Genomic DNA, 18,728 nt, shown 5'->3' on the forward strand with positions numbered 1-18,728 from the left:
AACGACGGTATATAAAACTCGATAAATAAATAAGAGCCACTGCTGGTGACTCATGTTGCTTGAGGTTCTGAGAGCAGAGCCCAGATGATGGTCTGGATCAGAGTATCCGGCAGTAGGGACTCTCCTGTGGCACGCTTGCTCAGATCTGAAGGCATACTGGTGAGGGAAACGCTGGCGTAGAATTCTCCCAGGTTGCCATACCTCGCAGACACCTATACCTGAAAGTCTGGACAACTCGTTGCTCGGATTCCAAGCGAGCTGGAATCTGCTTGCTATTACTGACTAATGGGTGCTCTTCTTAATTCTGAGCTCAGTTGCTGACACCTGCTTCTGACTGGCGCATGCTGCGAGAGAGAAAAGCCCCGAAGCTGCCGGACGCTGCAGAGCCTAGAAGGAAGATGCTTGGTGATGTGCGGAAGGTAAATGTGGGCATGCTGGACCATCAGCTTCTCAGCGCTGCTGCTAAATCTTAGATCTTGGATGTGGTTTAAATGCCTTTTGGATCTGGTTTTGGTTTTTTTTTTCCTGACAATACCTTGGCAGGGTTACTCAGCAGTGACTGGCCCTGGAAACCTCTGTGTTTGGGTCCCTGCCCATGGATTACTGAATACCCAGAGGTGTACATCTCAGGTTACTATTCTGAGTGACCATGTATATAGAAAGAGGTTTCAAGCACACTCAACAGTTGTGGACAAGATTTTGTGTGATTATTCTAGAGAGATCATTCGTCTCTGGTGTGCAGAAGGTTGGACTCGGCCAAGGCAGGAACTGGACTTTTTGGAAAGAGATTTCTGCAGAGCTTTGTTCTTTACTCCTGGGCCTGGGTTTTTTGTTTTAAACATTTTTCTTTTCTTTTTGTTAGCGTGTCCCGTGTGCCTTGCTCTGTGTCTATCTCCTCCCTTGCCTGCTGATCTTGGGAGGGGCGAGCTGGTACCTATGGGAATATGGCGTTCCCAGCAGCGTCCTGACAATCCCTGCACAAATGCAGCAGAGCTGGAGCGATTCTGCTTTGCTGTGGAGGAAGTGGCAGCAAGAGGAAGGGTGTGGTTCCCATTGCAGGTAAGTGGTACAACCAGAGACCCTGCTCTTCTGTGGCAGCTCAGGGATAGACTGTCCTATAAATCAAATGGGGGGGGGGGGGTTATGGCACACAATAATAAAAATGCTAATTTTTAGTTTAAAATGTATCCAGTTTTACATTCTATCATCACCACTTTCCAATGGCACCGCCAGCCTTTCACTGCCACACTGAGTGCGTACATCTGTGACTATGAGCCACTGTACACCTACCGACCAGCTGAATCTGCAGGGACTGCACGTTTGCAGTATCTCAGGGCTGCTCAAACTGTGAGGCAAGAAAGATGGAAGCATATGAAGTGGCCAGCAAGTAGGATGGGGAGATGAAATCGTGTAGTAGATAGGATGGGAGTGGGAGAGCGTGATGCGGTGACAAGGTGAGGGGATGAAGAGTATGCAGGGCTGGCACAAGCCACTGTGCATGTGCACAGGGCGGCGGCTCCGAGTGGGGGGCGGCGGACTGTGCCACCTGCAGCCAAAATGGAAGGGAGGCTGCAGAGCCGCCTGGCACACTTCACCCCGCCAACAGCCAAAGTAAAAAGAAGGCCGGGAGACCACCTGCTGCATAGGAGCCACTAAAGGAGGCAAGAGCAAGGTGCCTGGCTGTGGGGTTTACTCGGTGTCTACTTTGAATAGCTTCGGCCTCCATTAGAGATTCAGTGACTTGGTTATGACTAACAATTTATGCACATCACTGGAATAGGCTCCTCACTCTCCCTCCCTCCCCAACTCACAAGACATTCTGTAGGGCTGGAGAGTTTGGAGCTCCTTTCTGACAGGGCACCTCTCGCAGACAATGTCTGTCTCCTGAATGCCTCTTCCCATCTTCCAGGTTCCTGCTGGTGGAGAGTATTCCAGAGAACCTGCATTATGGGCCGGGAACCACGCCCCACGTGTCGGTGTACCGGGCTTGGGTGGAGCTACTGGAAAGCGCGAACAGCAGCGTTGATATTGCGGCGTTTTACTTCACCCTCCGAGATACGGATACGCAGGTAGTGGCACCCTCATCCCGTCAGGTAAATGTGCACAGCGCACGGAGGAAGTTCCTCTTGAGCAATGCTCTCTGAGGCAGGAACAGTGTTACAGTGTTTGGTGTTCTTCCCTGAGAGTGGCGATGGGCACGGAGGGGGATACAAGCAGGGCCGGTGGAAGCACTAGGCGAGCTAGGTCTGTGCCTAGGGCGCAGGCCCTTATGGGGTGTGAGCCACGTGGGGCTGCAAGCGGCGGCAGCAGAGAGGAGTGGAGAGCAGAGTTATGGTGTGTGAGATACGGGAGTGGAGGAAAACAATGGATCAAGGGAATGATGAAAGTGATGATGCTGCATGTGATGAAGGTCATGGGGAAAACTGGGAAAGAAAGGACAGGACTAAGTCACTTTTCATGGTGGAATCCCACAAGGACCTGTCCCGGTAGATGAGCTGCTCAGTCTATTCATAAATGATCTCAAAAAGAGAGGAAGCAGCAAGGTGGCAAAGTCTGCAAATGAAACCAAACTATTCTGGATGAGCAAAGCCAACCCTTCTGGAGAAGAGCTACAGAGGCTTCTGATGGCATGACTGGATAATAAAGTGCTAGATTGATTTATCTCTCTAGTATAAAAATATTAGGGGCACCGGGTTATCGCAGCACATCTGTGCATCGCCCCTGGGGGAATTCTGTGCACAAAAACTTAAAATCCTTCAAAATTCTGCATTCTTTATATTGGGCAAAATAACACAATATACATGACAGTTTTTAAGTAATTAATTGAAAATATAATACAGCACCTGAAAATTTAATAAAGATTAAATTAAAAAAAATATATAATACAGAAAAACATTACTTAAAGATGCAGAGTTTTAAATATTTTGAGCAGAATTTCCCTAGAAGTACATTGTAAGAGTGTCCCTTCCACTCTTTCTCTCCTGGCCAGTTCCCTTGACTTTGCCCATCAGGCACCATCTCCTCCACTTGCCACTATCTCTCCCCTCCCCCTTTAGGCTCAATCCCCTCCACTGCCAGAGTTTGACCCCTCTTTCAGTTTTGCCCCTCCCACAGGCTCCCTTCGTTCTCGTTCTCTCTCTCTCTCTCTCTCGTGCACATATACACCCCTTCAAACAGGCTCCCTTTCTCTCTCACTCTTGCGCACACACCCGCTCCCTTTCTCTCTCCCCCCCCCCCCCCCCCCCACTACACATAAGCTCCCTGTCTCACAAATACACGCATCCCTTCACACAGGCTCCCTTCTCTCACAAAAAAATAAGCAACCTTGCATACACACAATCTCTTTCTCCTGTGTGAACCCCAGATCAGTCCAGATAAGTGGGTTTTGCATCCCTGCCAGCAGATGGCAGAGAATGAAAACTTTACAGCCACTGATACCTATCACGAATGCCGGTATAGAAAAAACTTAAATAAATAACCAAGAGTGCCACCTGCACTCCCTCAGCATTTCTGTCTCCAGCAAAATGGTAGAGGTGCAAACCTGCAGTCTGGAGTTAAAAAAAAAAAAAAAATTTTAGGAAGAAGAGAAGATTCCTAACAGGAAGGCTCCCCGGGGTGTTAGGTTCCTTTCTTCAGCCATCCCTTGGGTAGAGCAGAGTGAGCAGGAGGTTGCTAATCCCTGAGCTAGCTCTACCCTTGGAGATCGTGGAGGGTGACAGCCAGGGGGGGTCCCAGTTTCCTCACGCCCTACTGGGTCCGTACCTCCTTCAGCACCTTCTTGTAGCATCCAGAGGCAGGGAGGTATTTCTTTTTGCTTTCCTTGCTTGTGATGTTTAGATTTTGTGCTGAGGCTCCTTATAAAAAAAAAAAAGAGACACTGAAGAAGTTGCTGAGGAAGCTTGGGCCAATGCTGTTAGGCCTTGTCTGCTGGGAGGCAGGGTCAGGTGAGTGGGACCGCTGTTCATCCAACTGCCGAGCCGGGGGCTTGGGGCAGCATCGGGAGCATGTCGCCGGCAGTGTGAGTGGCAAGGGCTATTTTTAGGCCCAATTGCGCCAAAATGCTGCCTCCCTCTCAATGCGAGAGAGTTTGCCACGGCTCGAAACGGGTGCCTCTCGGAGCTACCACATTTTGCCCAGAGTGTCTCCAGAGGGGGCGAGACCCATTGGGGGTGACCGGAGTATGAGGTTGGCTGGGCTGGTTCTGGAGACCCGGGGGGGGGGATAGAGAGCCAGTGGCCATTTTGGCTGCATGTAATGGGAGTCAGATTGCTCCTTTAGAGCCTCAGGACTCCCCTCCCATGCTGTTTTCTGCTGAGCAGTGCCCTGCTGGTAATAGGGAAGGAGAAGAGACTCAGGGGAATGCAGATCAGGATCCCTCTTCTTTGGATTCAGAGGCATTTTCAATGGATTTTTTTCCTCCTCCTATAAAGCCTATTTGGCCAAGAAGGAGGCAGGGGCCAAGAGGCCCTTACCCAGGAAGACTCAGGAAGCTAAGAAGCCAAGGGATCGGAAGCAGGCTGGATCGGGAGGAATCCTGAGGTTTCTGGGGCTTGGATGATCCTCTGCAGAGGGAGACACGTCAGATGACATGGATGATCTCAATCAGCTGCAAGAAAGTCCGGTGGATCTGGTGTTAAGTGGTTGTGCCATTAGAAGCAGCTTAACTGTGCTGCCCAATAATACAGAGGAGGACTGAAGAAACAGCAAGGAAGGCTGTCTAACAAAGCCGTGAGGGCAACAAAACAGGATTAGCAGCCAATGTCCAAAAAATAGGATTTCTTTATTGCAAAGTAACACGAGTGTGTAAAAAGTGCCCAACTCTGGCCGAGTTTCGCCCTCTCACAATGGGGCTACATCAGGGGCTCAACTCAATTCGTGTTTTGGATGAAAGAAATCAAGTCTTAAAAAAGACTATGCATTAGGTAGTTATTGGATTGGCTTGAAAAACTTGTTGACAGCGATGTCACTGTTTTTTTCATGTATTCATCAATACAAGGTAGTGAATGTACCGGTATGCTTTAAGCTTGTGACAGCACACATAGACGGCAGCATAGCTGTTTTGAGTGAACAAGGTAAAGCTATGCTGCCGTCTATGTGTGCTGTCACAAGCTTAAAGCATACCGGTACATTCACTACCTTGTATTGATGAATACATGAAAAAAAACAGTGACATCGCTGTCAATAAGTTTTTCAAGCCAATCCAATAACTACCTAATGCATAGTCTTTTTTAAGACTTGATTTCTTTCATCCAATACACGAATTGAGTTGAGCCCCTGATGTAGCCCCATTGTGAGAGGGCGAAACTCAGCCAGAGTTGGGCACTTTTTACACACTCAATAATACAGAGGTCCAGTACCAAATTTGATCAGAACAAATTTAAATTTATTATTGCATATAAAAGTAATCAGGATACCTCTGGAAGACCCAGAGTGAGAGCTCCATCTTTTTCAAAGCTCTCCTTGCGTGTCTTTGCGTTTTCTCAGTAAGTGCTGGTTTTTATAGGTAAAACATACAATGATCCCTAATAGGACTCCATACATGTGAGTATCAGGTACCACGTGTCCTGTGTCCAAATCAGACAAACTGTGTCTAAGATGCCCTGGTCCCACCTCCCATCTTGAGATCCAATTAGGCCTAGAGGAGACCCACGTGTCTGCTGAGTACTGTCAATCTTCTGTTAGTTCTTTGTCCTGTCAGTCTTTCAGTCTCTTGATAAGACTCTTAATCTCACGGGGATCTCCATGATTCTCTGATTTCACTATGGCCCCTCAAGAGGAGACTGTAGTTTGTGAGACTGTGACCTAAGCCATTTGTAACCTCATGACCTTCCATCATAGGTTTTGAGCAGCTCCAGATGTCTCCCAGAGAGTCTTGAATCTAGGTTCACTCTGAGGTCCTTATAGCTAGAGTTTCAGTTAGGCCAGAGACAGCAAAAGGTTCTGGGAAGCTGAGTGAACCAAAGTCTGAAGCTGAAGTCTTCATGTTAGGCTTCCCATATATCACTGGACAAGGACCCTATTAGCAAGTTGGTGGCTCCAATGCAGGATTTGGACGAGTTCGCGATCACAGTGGGCGATGATCCTCGGGTGGTCAGGCTGTTCCGTAGAGAGGAGCTGGGTCTGCTGATTTCCCCAGGTGCTGGATGAGTTTGGGATTGAGGTCGCAGAAAGATTCGGACAATGAGGGGATAAACCCAGTCCTGGAGGGGCTGCAGGGACCCCCTAAGACTTTTCTGCTGCCTAAGAAGATGAAGAAGTTAATGGACTGGAAGTGGGAGTTTCTCAAAGCAGGACTGAAGGTAGCCAGAGCTATGGCTAAGTTATATCCCTTCCCAGAACAGACCTTGGAGTTGTAGAGGATTCCTAAGGTGGATGCGGTGGTGTTCTCAGTGTCCAAGAAGGCAACCATCCCGGTGGCAGCCTCAGCCGCTCTGAAAGATATCCAGGATCGGAATTTGGAGATTCTGCTGAAGAGGCTGTTTGAGTTTCAGCCTTAAGCCTTCGGGCGGTGGTATGTGGCAGCTTGATGCAGAGAGCCTGCTTGTGCCTGGTACGGAAGGCACACGAGAAGCAGTCAGGAACAGTGGCTGAAGCTGCTCAGGCTGCCTGCTTGGAAGCGGACATGGCCTATGTGGCAGTACGACATGATCCGGACTTCTGCCAGGAATATGATCTCTGCTGGTGCGGCGGAGACTTCTCTGATGCGAAATTGGTCAGCGGACGTGACCTAAAGCCCAGCTGTCTAATCTCCCCTTTGAAAGCAAGCTGCTGTTCGGAGAGGATCTGGAGCAGCTCATGAAGCAGTTGGGGGAGTTGAAGAGTAATAAGTTACCTGAGGACAGGAAAACCCCCAAGAAGTCTTTACCCCCTTGAGCGTGCTTCAGAAACATGAGGTTCAGTTCCAGCAGGAGTTCTTTACCTGTGGCACAAAAACAGAACTTGGGCAGGCAGCAGTCTTTCAAGCCCAATGTTAGACCTCTGCGGGACGGCAGTGCCCAGGGGTAGGCAGAAGTAAGATTGTCCAATGAAGGTGGGCTGGTCCGCTCCTCTCCGGAGTCTATCAGAGGGAGGCTGTCCCTCTTTTATAAGGAGTTGACCAGGATCATGTCGGACCAGTGAGTTCTGAAGGTGTAAGAGACAGCTATGCCTTAGAATTTTTTTGGTCGCTCATGGAAACTTTTGTAATCTTCCGCTGTGTCTCCCGATCCAAGCAGGAGGTAATGCAGGATACTTTGCAACGGCTGCAGTTCCTGCACACCATTATACTATGCCTCCTCAGGAGAGGTCATAACGTCCGCTTTGAAACCTGACTCCAAGGAGGAAGTGACGTCATCGAAGGCAATGGCCGCTTGATTTCGGGCTCCGGCTCATATTAATCCCTCCTCATCCAGACCCCGAATTGCCAATATCGCAGGTTTTTACAGCTCTGCAGCCCGCTCGAGCAGCCTCGATGTCCCTGCCGCAGAAAAAAACAGATCTGCAGAAGTTTTCTTTTACCAACGTCGCAGTGCAGATGGCGGCAGGAGAGGCAGAACAGGAGCACACAGGCCATGCGGTGAGCGCAGTCAGAGGGGACAGTGTGGGAGACACAGCGCCGAGCTGGGCAGAATTTATTAGCTGGTTTGGAGAGCTCTGGGGAGCCATGTCAGGGCTGCAACAGGACATAAAGGACCTGTGAACGGAGATTGCCAGAAGACCAGGCCTCAGAACTTTCTACCTGCAAGCTAGCGCAAGACAAACTACTAACAGTCAATGTGCAGCTACAAATAGACTGGAGGACTTAGAAAACAGGTCCCATAGTGCAAACGCGTTTTAGAGGAGTACCTGAGTCGCCCAATTTATTCAGAGAGCAAAAACGTGGTGAATAGCATATGTGCACAGATCCTGGGGCTTGCATCTGAGGGCTCCGAAACCATAGCAGTGGCGATTGGAAAGGGCCCACAGGGCTTTAGGGGCCCCATGAGCTAGTCTGCCGAGAGACATAGTTGCATGTTTTCACAGCTATGAACAGAAAGAAGAGATTGCCACGAAAGTCCATAGAGCAGGCCCAGTTCACTGGAAAGGAAATCAAATAGAGGTGCATTACCTGCTATTAAATAGAGGTGCATAGCTGCTATTAAGTTCACTTAGAGAATAGCCACTGCCATTAGCAATGGTTACATGGAATAGACTTAGTTTTTGGGTACTTGCCAGGTTCTTATGGCCTGGATTGGCCACTGTTGGAAACAGGATGCTGGGCTTGATGGACCCTTGGTCTGACCCAGTATGGCATTTTCTTATGTTCTTATGACTTGGCTCCTACTACCATCTGCAAGAGGAGAGAACTCAGAGATGTGGTGACCACACTCTGTAACCATAATGTCACATATAGATGGTTATTTCCCTTCGGGAGTCACTTCCAGGATTTCCACACCTTTCTCGGCATTATCATCTCATTGTGCAGGCGCTAGTGTTTGACTCCTTCAGCAGGCAAGTGCTTCGAGCAGGACTATCTCGGTCCCACCCTACTTAGGGAAGCTTTGGTACATCCCATTGTCTGGACTGAAAGGAAAATTGGTTCTTACCTGCTAATTTTCGTTCCTGTAGTACCACGGATCAGTCCAGACTCCCGCCCTGTCTACGTTTATTTTTCATAAGTCCGCTCAAAGTCTTTCTTCATTCAGTGTTTTGGGATATATTTCCTGCATATTCGAGCTATAGATAGATATGTAAGAGTGTTCAACAGTGATTTGTATTTCAAGGTTTTTAATTACTTGCTTGATCTCATACTAGTTCACTTTTTCTGCTTTGATAATGTTTATACTGAAGGGACCCAGGGTGAGCACTGTCCTGATATAGGATACCCTTTCAGTTTTTTCCTCTGTCTCCATCTGCTGGACAGGAGGCTCAACCCACTGTCTGGACTGATCCGTGGTACTACAGGAACGAAAATTAGCAGGTAAGCACCCAGTTTCCTTTAACTTCTTGAGGTACTTCACATTTTATTAGCTGGATGGGGAAAGTTATGGGAAACAGAAGAGCAGTGAGCAAAAGGGGAAAGTAAATAAAGAAAAGAGGGCAAGAGGTTGCGATGGTTTTCTAAAAAAAAGTAGCTGAAAAGTTAAGAGATCACAGGGGAAGACAGGTGACAATATCTAGAAAATGTAAGAGAAGCTTGGAAAGTAATCAGACATGCAAATATAGGAAATTTGGTAAAATATTATTTACAGATTTGATCTACTCACTCTCTTTTTCCAGATCATTTATGAATATGTGGAACAGCACAGGTCCCAGTACAAATCCATGTTGCACTCTTACTATTGCTCTTTCTCTTCTTGGAAAATTTGCCATTTAGTTCTACTGTGTCCTGTCTCTTAACCAGTTACCAACCCACAATAAAACATTGCCTCCCTTCCTATGACTTTTTCACAACCCTCATGAGGCACTTTGTCAAATGCCTTCTGAAAGTCCAGATGCATGTATCAACCAGCTCACCCTTATCTACATGTTTATTAAAACCTTCAAGAAATCTATTAGATTGGTAAGACAAGTCACGTTGGCTCTTTTCCATTAAACCATGTAATATCCATATGGCCAGTAACTTTGAGGTTCTTAATTAAAAGAGTTTATTCAGCTAACTTTTTGAGTTATCGGCACAAACCCAGATTTTTAAATTTCCCACCCTGCCAATTGGCAAACTTTTATCTAAATAAGTCATTGATTGAGTAAAATTTAGCTAAATATAAAGATGCAGGGCAGGAAATGTTCTGGGGAAAGACTTTAATTTTAGCCATGTTGTGGTGTCTGAGTGCAGGAAACTCTGTCCTGAAGATATCCAGTAATCTTATCTGGGTAATTTTAGCCTGATACATTCAGCGCAGATTTACCCAGTAAGTCCCACTGAATATTCTAGCTATAATTATAGGTGCGTAACGTCCCACTTGCCAGCCTGCTCAATCTGTACCTCTTTGTTTTTAAGTATAGGTGCTATTGTTTTGCCCAGCCCTTACGGCAGGCTCTCACTACACTATAGTTTCCCAGATCACTCTGGAGCCCAAGCTACAGTGAAGATTCTAGTAAACAGAAAAGATGTCAGCAGACAAGGATCCCTTGGTTCACTCAGTCTGCCTGCTTGTGCCTGCTTACGATCACAGGTCTTACACCATCTGTGGTCTCCTCCTACCACTAAGGTCCCTTTGAGTCTGTCTGAGGGATGCTTGAATTCTGACATGGGTTTGGATCCTACTGCTTCAGCCAGAAGTCTGTTCTAAGTGTCCAGCACCCACTCAGTGAAAAAGATGATAATGAGAAAACTGAGGAAGAGACAGGGCAGGTCTCTATGATGCCAAAAGTGCTTTACAGATAAATGGTACTAAATAGTGATACTGCAGCAACAATATTCTTTGTATTGCAGGGAAAAGATGTGTTAGAAAAACTTCTGGCGTTACCATCCAGGGGGGTGAAGCTCAGCATTGTTGTCAACAGTCCCCAGAAATCCAGTAGTGACACTGAAGACCTCACACAGAAAGGTAGAAAACTTGATTGGCAGAAGGAGTTGAGAGTACCTGGCTTCCATCCTCCAGTACTGGACCAGTAATTCTGAGCCCTGTGGCGAGCATGGAAATGACTGGCTTCTATCCTCTACTGTTGGGCCATTCCCTGAACGTTCCCGAATCAGTCCAGACTGCTGGGTTTTGCCTCCCTTCCAGCAGATATAGACAGAGAAAAACGTAAAGAGCACACCCCCCCCTTCAGTATTTCTCTGTCTCCAGCAGATGGAGGTGGCAGAACCTGTGGTCCTGATCTTAGATTACTAAAACAAAAAAAAAGCAGAGAGAATATGTGTTCTCTACCTTTCTCAGCTAATGCTTGATCAAGCAGGACAATGAAAAAAAAAAAAAAAAGAGTGCAGTTCCTCCCAGGGGGGGTAGGCAGGTGCTGGTGGGACCATCCCCCCTTGTTGCAGGCAGATCAGAGCTAGGGTTGGAGGCCCTCTCAGCTCCATTGCCTGGTGAGACACCTGGGGTGAGTACTGGTGGTCCGGTCCCTCCCCCTTCTTCCTGTTTCCAGAGAAGCTCCATTCCCTGTACGTATCGAATCAGTCCAGACTCCTGAGTCTGGACTGATCCTTGGTACTACAGGAACGAAAATTATCGAAGGAAAGACCTAATTTTCTTTTCCTCTGGTAAGGCCACTTTAACAAAAAAAAAAAAAGTCAGCGAGCCGTTTTTTTATTTTGGGCGAGGCTACCCACTGACTCTGCAAGCTCCTGCCGCTTCAATCCTCCCAGGCTCCGGTGGCAGTTTTTGGTCGTTTTCTTTCCCTTACGCGCCTCTCCCTTTTGCCGGCCATGCTGTGTGCATCCCAGTGCACGGCCTGTGGGGAGCTGGCTACATGGCTCTCCTGCGATGGCCTCTGTTCTCGATGCCTCCCCAGCGGGGAGGGTCCTTCGAGTGCGACAGGGAGAACATCAGCTAGGTTCCACGGTGCGGGAAAGCAGCTGGCTGATCGGGGGAATCTGACTGACACGTTCCTGCTGAGTGCGGAAACGACGGCCATTTTAATTTTTGCTGCGACGGCAACTTGAGCAGCAGGGGGAGGGGACCTCCTGCCTCAACTTTCTCCTCCCGACTTGAGCCCTGAGAGTCCTCTGGGCTCATTTCCAGACTCCCCCCCAATGACTTTGTGATCCCCCTTGGGGGGGGGATTTGAAGAGTCAGCCTGCTTTTACTGTGGACTTTGTGCTGTTAATGCACAAAGCTTATATGGCTAGCATGTCCCAGCAGGGTGAAACAGGGGTGTGTACACTGACTGAAGAGCCACCACCTCGGAAAGTCCCCAGGTGGTTGGATCCACAGGGAGCTGTTAGGATTTGAGATCTGAGGTCTCTCGCCTTGGAGTGATCGGGGGGGGGGGTGTCCTTCCTTGGGGACCTTGAACCCACTGGGGCACCCGGCCCTGGACCCTCCCCCGGCTCCTTCTCCCTTCATTGGGATGGATCAGGACGAGGAACCAGACAGGCCCATTCTGGTGGAAGGTGATGACTCGAGGGTGGTTCATTTGTTCCAGAGGGATGAGCTGGATCCGCTGATTTCTGCATGTCCTAGCCGAGCTGGAGATTACACTCCCTCAGGAGGTCCTGGGGCACGATACAGTGGACCCTGTCCTGGCAGGCTTGCGTGGTCCAGCTAGAACCTTTCTTTTTCATCCTATGCTCCTGCAACTTATGTTTCGAGAGTGGGATACTCCGGAGGTGAGCATGCAAGTGGGGTGAGCAATGGACAAGCTCTATCTGCTGCCTGAGGACTCCTTGGAACACCTCAGGGTTCCAAAGGTGGATGCTTCGGTGTCTGCTGTCACCAAAAGGACAACTATTCCGGTGGCAGAAGTGGCGGCTCTTAAAGATCTCCAGGACAGGAAGCTCGAAGTCCATCTCAAAAGAATTTTCGAGGTGTCTGGTGCTTAGTGTCAGGGCAGCTGTCTGTAGCAGTCTTATGCAGCCAGTGAGCCTGAGGTGGGTTCAACAGCTCCTCAATGCTAGGGATATTATTTCCTTAGGAAGCAGAGCATTTAGAGGCAGCAGTGGCATATGGCACAGATGCTTTATATGATCACCTCTATACCTTGTCCCGGACTATGGTGTCAGCGGTTTCGGCCAGGAGGCTCTTGTGGCTCTGCAACTGGTCAGCCGATGTCTTTTTTTTTCAAAGTCTCAACTGGGGGCACTCCCTTTTAAGGGCAAGTTCCTGTTTGGAGAGGACTTGGAACAGCTGATAAAGTCCTTAGGAAAGAATAAGGTGCATAAGCTCCCTGAAGACAAGCTTAGGGCCCCAGGAATTTCTTTCCTCCCCGCTCTAGTTTTCGGGGTCAGAGACTATTTCATCAGAACAGGACGCCTTCCCTTGGACAAAGACAACCACCGGGGAGCTCTCAAGCTTGGTCTCCTTTCGGGGCGCAGACCGAACTGCGACGGGGTCAATCACGGGCCTTTGGGATCCAAGTCCTCCCAATGAGATATGCGCCGACCCATTCCAGTCATAGGGGGACGGCTCTCCCTGTATTACGAGGAGTGGGTCAAAATAACGTCAGACCAGTGGGTTCTAAACATCAAAGAACATTGTTATGCTTTAGAATTTGCTCAGCTTCTGCGAGACCTGTTTTTGATATCTCCCTGCAGATCCCTGGTGAACAAGCAGATAGTGAGTCAGACCCTTCGCTGGCTGGAGGATCTTGGGGCCATCATTCCAGTTCCCCCCGGACAAGTGCAGGACCGGGAGATACTCCATCTATTTCGTAGTACCCAAAAAGGAAGGCTCTTTCCATCCGATTCTCGACCTAAAGAAGGTGAAAAAAGCTCTCAAAGTGCCATATTTTCATATGGAAGCTGCACTCAGTCATTGCGGTGGTGCACAGCGGAGAGTTCTTGGCTTCCCTGGATCTAACGGAGGCATATCTGCATATCGAAATCCGCAAGGATCATCAAAGATTTCTGTTTCATGGTCCTCGGGAGGCATTATCAGTTTCGGGCCCTTCCATTTGGGTTAGCGACCGCTCCCCATAACTTCACCAAGGTGGTGGTGGCGGCAGCCCTCCGGTGGGAGGGGGTACTGGTTCACCTATATCTGGATGACTGGCTCATTTGGGTGAAGTCTGAAGACCTCTACAGGCTGGCGGTACACAAAGTATTACATTGTCTGTGCTCCCTCGGTTGGGTCGTCAATCATCCCAAGAGCCATCTGCTTCCTTCCCAGGTCCTGGACTTCTTGGGTGTGCGATTCGACACCCGAGTTGGCAAAGTCTTCCTCATGCAGGAACGGATTGTCAAGCTGACATCTCAAGTTCAGTGTCTCTTGACAGTGCCAGTACCCAGGGTCTGGGATTACTTGCAGGTTCTTGGCTCTATGGCATCCACTCTGGACTTGGTCCCCTGGGCCTTTGCTCATATGAGGCCTTTACAGAGAGCTTTGTTTTCCTGCTGGGATCCGATGTCTGAAGAATTCCAGGTTCCTTTGCCATTCACGGTCCATCAGGTCCAGTCTAAGTTGGTGGCTTTTCCTTGACCACTTGAAGTGAGGTGTGGACCTGGAGGTCCCTCAGTGGGTGATTTGTAAGCACGGACGCCAGTCTCTCCGGTGCCGTGTGCCAATCTGTCGGCCCAGGGCCAGTGGTTGTGGGAGGAGGGGTAATGGTCCATCAATCACCTGGAAATGAGCGGTGTGCTTTGCGTTGCGGAAATGTCTTTCTCTCCACCATCGGGCGGTACGAGTCTTGTCAGACAATGCGGTGACAGTGGCCTTCATCAAACGTCAAAGCGGAATCAAGATTCGTCCGGTAGCCAGAGAAGCTGATGGCCTGGGCAGAATGACATCTAGCCCTGTTGATGGCCTCTCACATAGCCGGGGTTGACAGTGTGCAAACGGACTTTCTAAGCCATCAACGTCTGGACCCCGGAGACTGGGAGTTGTCCTTGGAAGCAATGACTCTCATCTCGCTGGTGAAGGACTCCCCATTTGGACTTGATGGTGACTCAGAAAAATGCAAAGGCTCCATGCTTCTTCAGTCACAGAAGGGAACATGGGGCGGAAAGGGTAGATGCCCTAGTCCTTCCTTTGCCCCACAACATTCTGTTCTACGTGTTTCCCCCATGGGCTCTCGTAGGCAAGATTCTGAGAATAGAAACTCACTCCGGGACGGTTATCCTCGTAGCTCTGGAGTGGCCCCGGAGACCCTGGTTTGCGGATCTAGTCAACCTGGCTGTGGACGGTCCTCTGCGCCTAAGTCATTTTCCAAACCTACTGCGTCAGGCTCTAGTATTTTTAGACCAAGCGGATCGCTTTTGTCTAGCAGCTTGGCTTATGAGAGGAGGCAATTGAGAAAGAATGGGTATCCTGAGGATGTCATATCCACTCTCTCTTAAGGGCGCGGAAGACCTCTACTTCTCTAAGTTATGTCCAGGTGTGGAAAGTCTTTGATTCTTGGTTTGGCGAGCAAGGGGTACCACAGATCCTTGCATTTCTACAGAAGGGACTTAGCAAGCGGTTATCCTTTAGTTCCCTCCGGGTGCAAATTGCAGCTTTGGGATGTCTTAGAGGCAAGACTGAAGGGGAGTCTCTGGCAGAACACTCTGATGTGGTATGGTTTCTGAGAGGGGCGAAGCACTTGAACCCTCCGGTCCATTCCATTTGTCCTTCTTGGAGTCTCAATTTTGGTGCTCCGGGTGTTATGTGAACCTCCTTTTGAGCCCCTCAAGAAGGCTACCTTGAAGGATTTAATCCTCAAGACGGTGTTTTTGGTGGCTATCTGCTCCGCTAGGAGGGTCTCTGAGATTCAAGCCCTTTCCTGTCGGGAACCTTTACTATGGTTTTTTTAGGTATCGCTCAGAACGGTTCCATCCTTTCTTCTGAAGGTTGTCTCTGCCTTCCACTTAAATCAGTCAGTGGAACTTCCAGCCTTTCCGAGTTTAGATGAGGTACTCCTCATGCTAGAGAATTGAGATTTCTAGATGTCAAACGAGTTATCTTGTGTTACCTTGAGGTCACCAATGCTTTTTCAGGTTTCAGATCATCTTTTTGTTCTGTGGAGTAGTGCTAAGAAAGGACATAAGGCATCTAAAGCGACTATTGCCCGTTGATTGAAAGAGGCTATCGCTTTCGCTTATATTTGCCGCGGACAACTGGTTCCAGATGGTCTAAAAACTCATTCAATCCGGTCACAAGCTGCTTCCTGGGCAGAGAGCCAGTTGGTATTGCCGCAAGAAATCTGCAGAGCGGCGACTTGGAAGTCTCTGCACATTTTTGCCAGACATTATCGTTTGGACGTCCAGGCACCAGATGTCACCGGTTTTGGGAGCAGTGTCATTCGAGTGGGACTCTCCAGGTCCCACCCCAGTTAGGGAAGCTTAGGTACATCCCAGCAGTCTGGACTGATCCAGGTACATACAGGGAAAGGAAAATTGGTTCTTACCTGCTAATTTTCGTTCCTGTAGTACTACGATCAGTCCAGACATCCGCCCATTGGGGGGGTGTTCAGTATTGAGAATCCGCTCGTTTTTTTTTCTATTCACAGCAATTTGTCTGATTTCCTATACGGCAGAAGATTACAGAATACTCCTTACATGTACATAGTTTGGTGTTCTTCTTGTCCTTGCTTGATCTAACCATTGGTTTTAAATTGGTTGTTCTGCTTTGGTAATGTTTTATACTGAAGGAATGCAGATGGCACACCGTATTAAGAGGGGGTGCTCTTCAAGTTTTTCTCTGTCTCCCTCTGCTGGAAGGGAGGCAAAACCCAGCAGCCTGGACTGATCTGTGGTACTACAGGAAAGAAAATTAGCAGGTAAGAACCAATTTTCCTGTCACTTTGAACCTCCTACTCAGTGTGACTGACTTCTAGCCACCCACGTGGTCTAGTAGTCCCTGGGAAAAGCAGAAGTTGGGAATTGCCCTTCTACAGGAAAGGCCATGATTAGATATTACTGTTTTCTGACTTAACTCCAAACTTTGTTTCCTGCAGGTGCAGATGTAAAATATTTGGATTTCCAGAGTTTGACAGGTGGTATATTGCATACCAAACTCTGGATAGTGGATAGAAAGCATATTTACATTGGCAGTGCCAACATGGACTGGCGCTCTCTAACTCAGGTAATGGCTAACACAGATTGGCACTTTCTAACCTAGGAAACGGCTGTCAGTCTCAACATAGACTGGCACTGTGTAACTCAGAGGTTGACCTTATTTTACTAAGTACCATGGACTTCTGTTGGATTAAATGTCTTTTCCTTTGACTGGCCAAAGTTGTTTTTAATCTTCTCTAGACCTTTTTTTCCCCATACAATTACTGCACTAACCTGCTCTTGCTGTTTGGCTTGGCTTTGCAGGTAAAGGAGCTAGGAGCGGTGATGTACAACTGTAGCTGTTTGGCTCGTGACCTGCACAAAGTTTTCCAAATGTACCGCTACCTGGGAGAGGAAGGGGTGTCCATACCCAGCCCCTGGCCTACAGCCTTTTCCGCAGATTCAAATCATGCCCATCCATTGCACGTGCCGCTGAACAACAGCGCTGCAAAAATTTATATTTCAGTAAGCATGGCTTCATATTTCCCATCATATGCAAACGTTTTCTAGGACTTAGGATTGAAGGAAGGGGTTTTAAACAGTTCTATCTGTCTTTTTTTTTTTTTTTTTTTTTTAATCTTTTCTGAAGTACACCTTTACTTTACATTGTTGTTCGTAACAGGGTGTTGTGGAGGTAGCTGCACAGGACTTGGGTTTTGGTAATGCAGTATATATAACACCATAATAAATGTTTCTGACATGATATGTTTTGGTTTGCAGAGTTCACCAAGTGCCCTGTGCTCCGAGGGTCGAACCTCAGACCTCACAGCTGTTCTGAGTATTATTGATGATGCCAAAGAGTTTATATACATCTCTGTCATGGATTATGTGCCCCAGTGTCAGTTCTGTAACCCCAAGAGGTAGGACCTGATTGTGAGTCGTAGGAATCTGGAGAACTATAGAACTACAGTAGTGTTAAAATAACAGAGAGTGTAGATGGGGCAAAAACAAAATCAAGGAAACAGCCTTGTCTCTGAGCTTCTCCCTCTTTGGGAAGACAGAAGATCCTGAACATACCCAGATCAGTCCAGACCAGTGGGTTATGCCTCCCTACCAGCAGATGGAGTCAGAGAACAAAACTTTGAGGCATTGATACTTAACAGAGAGTGCCACCTGCAGACCCTTCAGTATTTCTCTGTCTCCAGCAGATGATAGAGACACACCTCTGCAGGCTTGTTTAAAAAAAAAAAGAGAAGCTTTAGTCAAGTATTAAGTGCAGGGTGGCAGGGGACTGTGGATGCTTCCTGAGGTGTTAAGCACCTTCGTGGGCCATCCCTCATGTGGAGCTGGGCAAACGGGGGGGTTGGATACCCTTGAGTGAGTTTCGTCCACAGTGTACCGGACTCTCTGATAGCCAGGGGATCTGGCTACTTCGACCCTCCGAGGCTTCCCACTCTACCACCACTAATCCTGGCAGGGAAATATTAAAGTTTTTTCCTTTGTTTAAAAAAAAAAAAAAAACGGGGGCGGGCTGAAGCAGCCCTTCACAAGCAGGAAAGTCTGTCGGGAGTCACCAGTGGCAGGCCTTGTCAGCGGGAGCTGCCGGCCAGGGCCAAAAAGTGGAAGAGAGTGTGTTGGTTGGTACGCTGATAGCCTGGGGCTCCTGGGGATTGTGGCAAATGGTGCTGAATCTTGCTCAGGGGCGGTGGAATTGCCCTTTTGTTCACGGCTTTGTGCACCGGCTGGTGAGGCGATCGCTTTCCCTGGCGTGCCGGGGGGGGGGACGGCTTTCTTCTAGGCGGCGACCCGGAGGCTTTGCTTTTCACTGTGCTTCTTAGGCGCCATGTGTGAGGCCTAGCGGGGGTGCACCGCGTAGCACTTTCTGGAGCTATGTTGCCAAAACAAAAAAAGGCCACATGCCGCGCTGCTGTGGTATGGCTGAACACCCAGTCCCTCTGCCTGGAGTGCAACTTGGGACAGGAGGGCTCCTTGGCTGGGGGCTGAGGAGGGACTTGCGGCCGGCTGGGCCCATTCGTATTCCTGCCAGGGAGGCTAAGCAGGAGGTCATGGTGCAATCTGAAGACTCCCCTCCCCCCCTTTCTGGGGAGGGGGATGCGATCGACAGTTCCCCAGAGTTGGGGGAAGATAATTTGTGGGGGGGGTTTCCCCCAAAATTTGTTCTCCTTTTGCACAAGGC

At 48.7% G+C, this 18,728-nt stretch overlaps 1 protein-coding gene across 3 annotated transcripts in view; it reads left to right on the plus strand.

Moving 5' to 3' along the window:
* Positions 1-18,728, plus strand: part of LOC115098342 (phospholipase D3-like) — a 68,731-nt gene that overhangs the window by 27,723 nt on the left and 22,280 nt on the right. For 2 of the 3 annotated variants that reach the window (XM_029614887.1, XM_029614885.1), the window contains exons 4-10: positions 315-419; positions 863-1,059; positions 1,910-2,093; positions 10,394-10,508; positions 16,492-16,619; positions 16,856-17,056; positions 17,312-17,451. In XM_029614887.1, the coding sequence (XP_029470747.1) occupies positions 315-419; positions 863-1,059; positions 1,910-2,093; positions 10,394-10,508; positions 16,492-16,619; positions 16,856-17,056; positions 17,312-17,451 (1,070 nt within the window). The remainder of the gene's footprint in view (positions 1-314; positions 420-862; positions 1,060-1,909; positions 2,094-10,393; positions 10,509-16,491; positions 16,620-16,855; positions 17,057-17,311; positions 17,452-18,728) is intronic. The other variant, XM_029614886.1, reaches the window with a different exon arrangement.

This window comes from Rhinatrema bivittatum, chromosome 8 (genome assembly GCF_901001135.1).
Source record: "Rhinatrema bivittatum chromosome 8, aRhiBiv1.1, whole genome shotgun sequence".
In the NCBI taxonomy this organism is placed as follows: Eukaryota; Metazoa; Chordata; class Amphibia; order Gymnophiona; family Rhinatrematidae; genus Rhinatrema; species Rhinatrema bivittatum.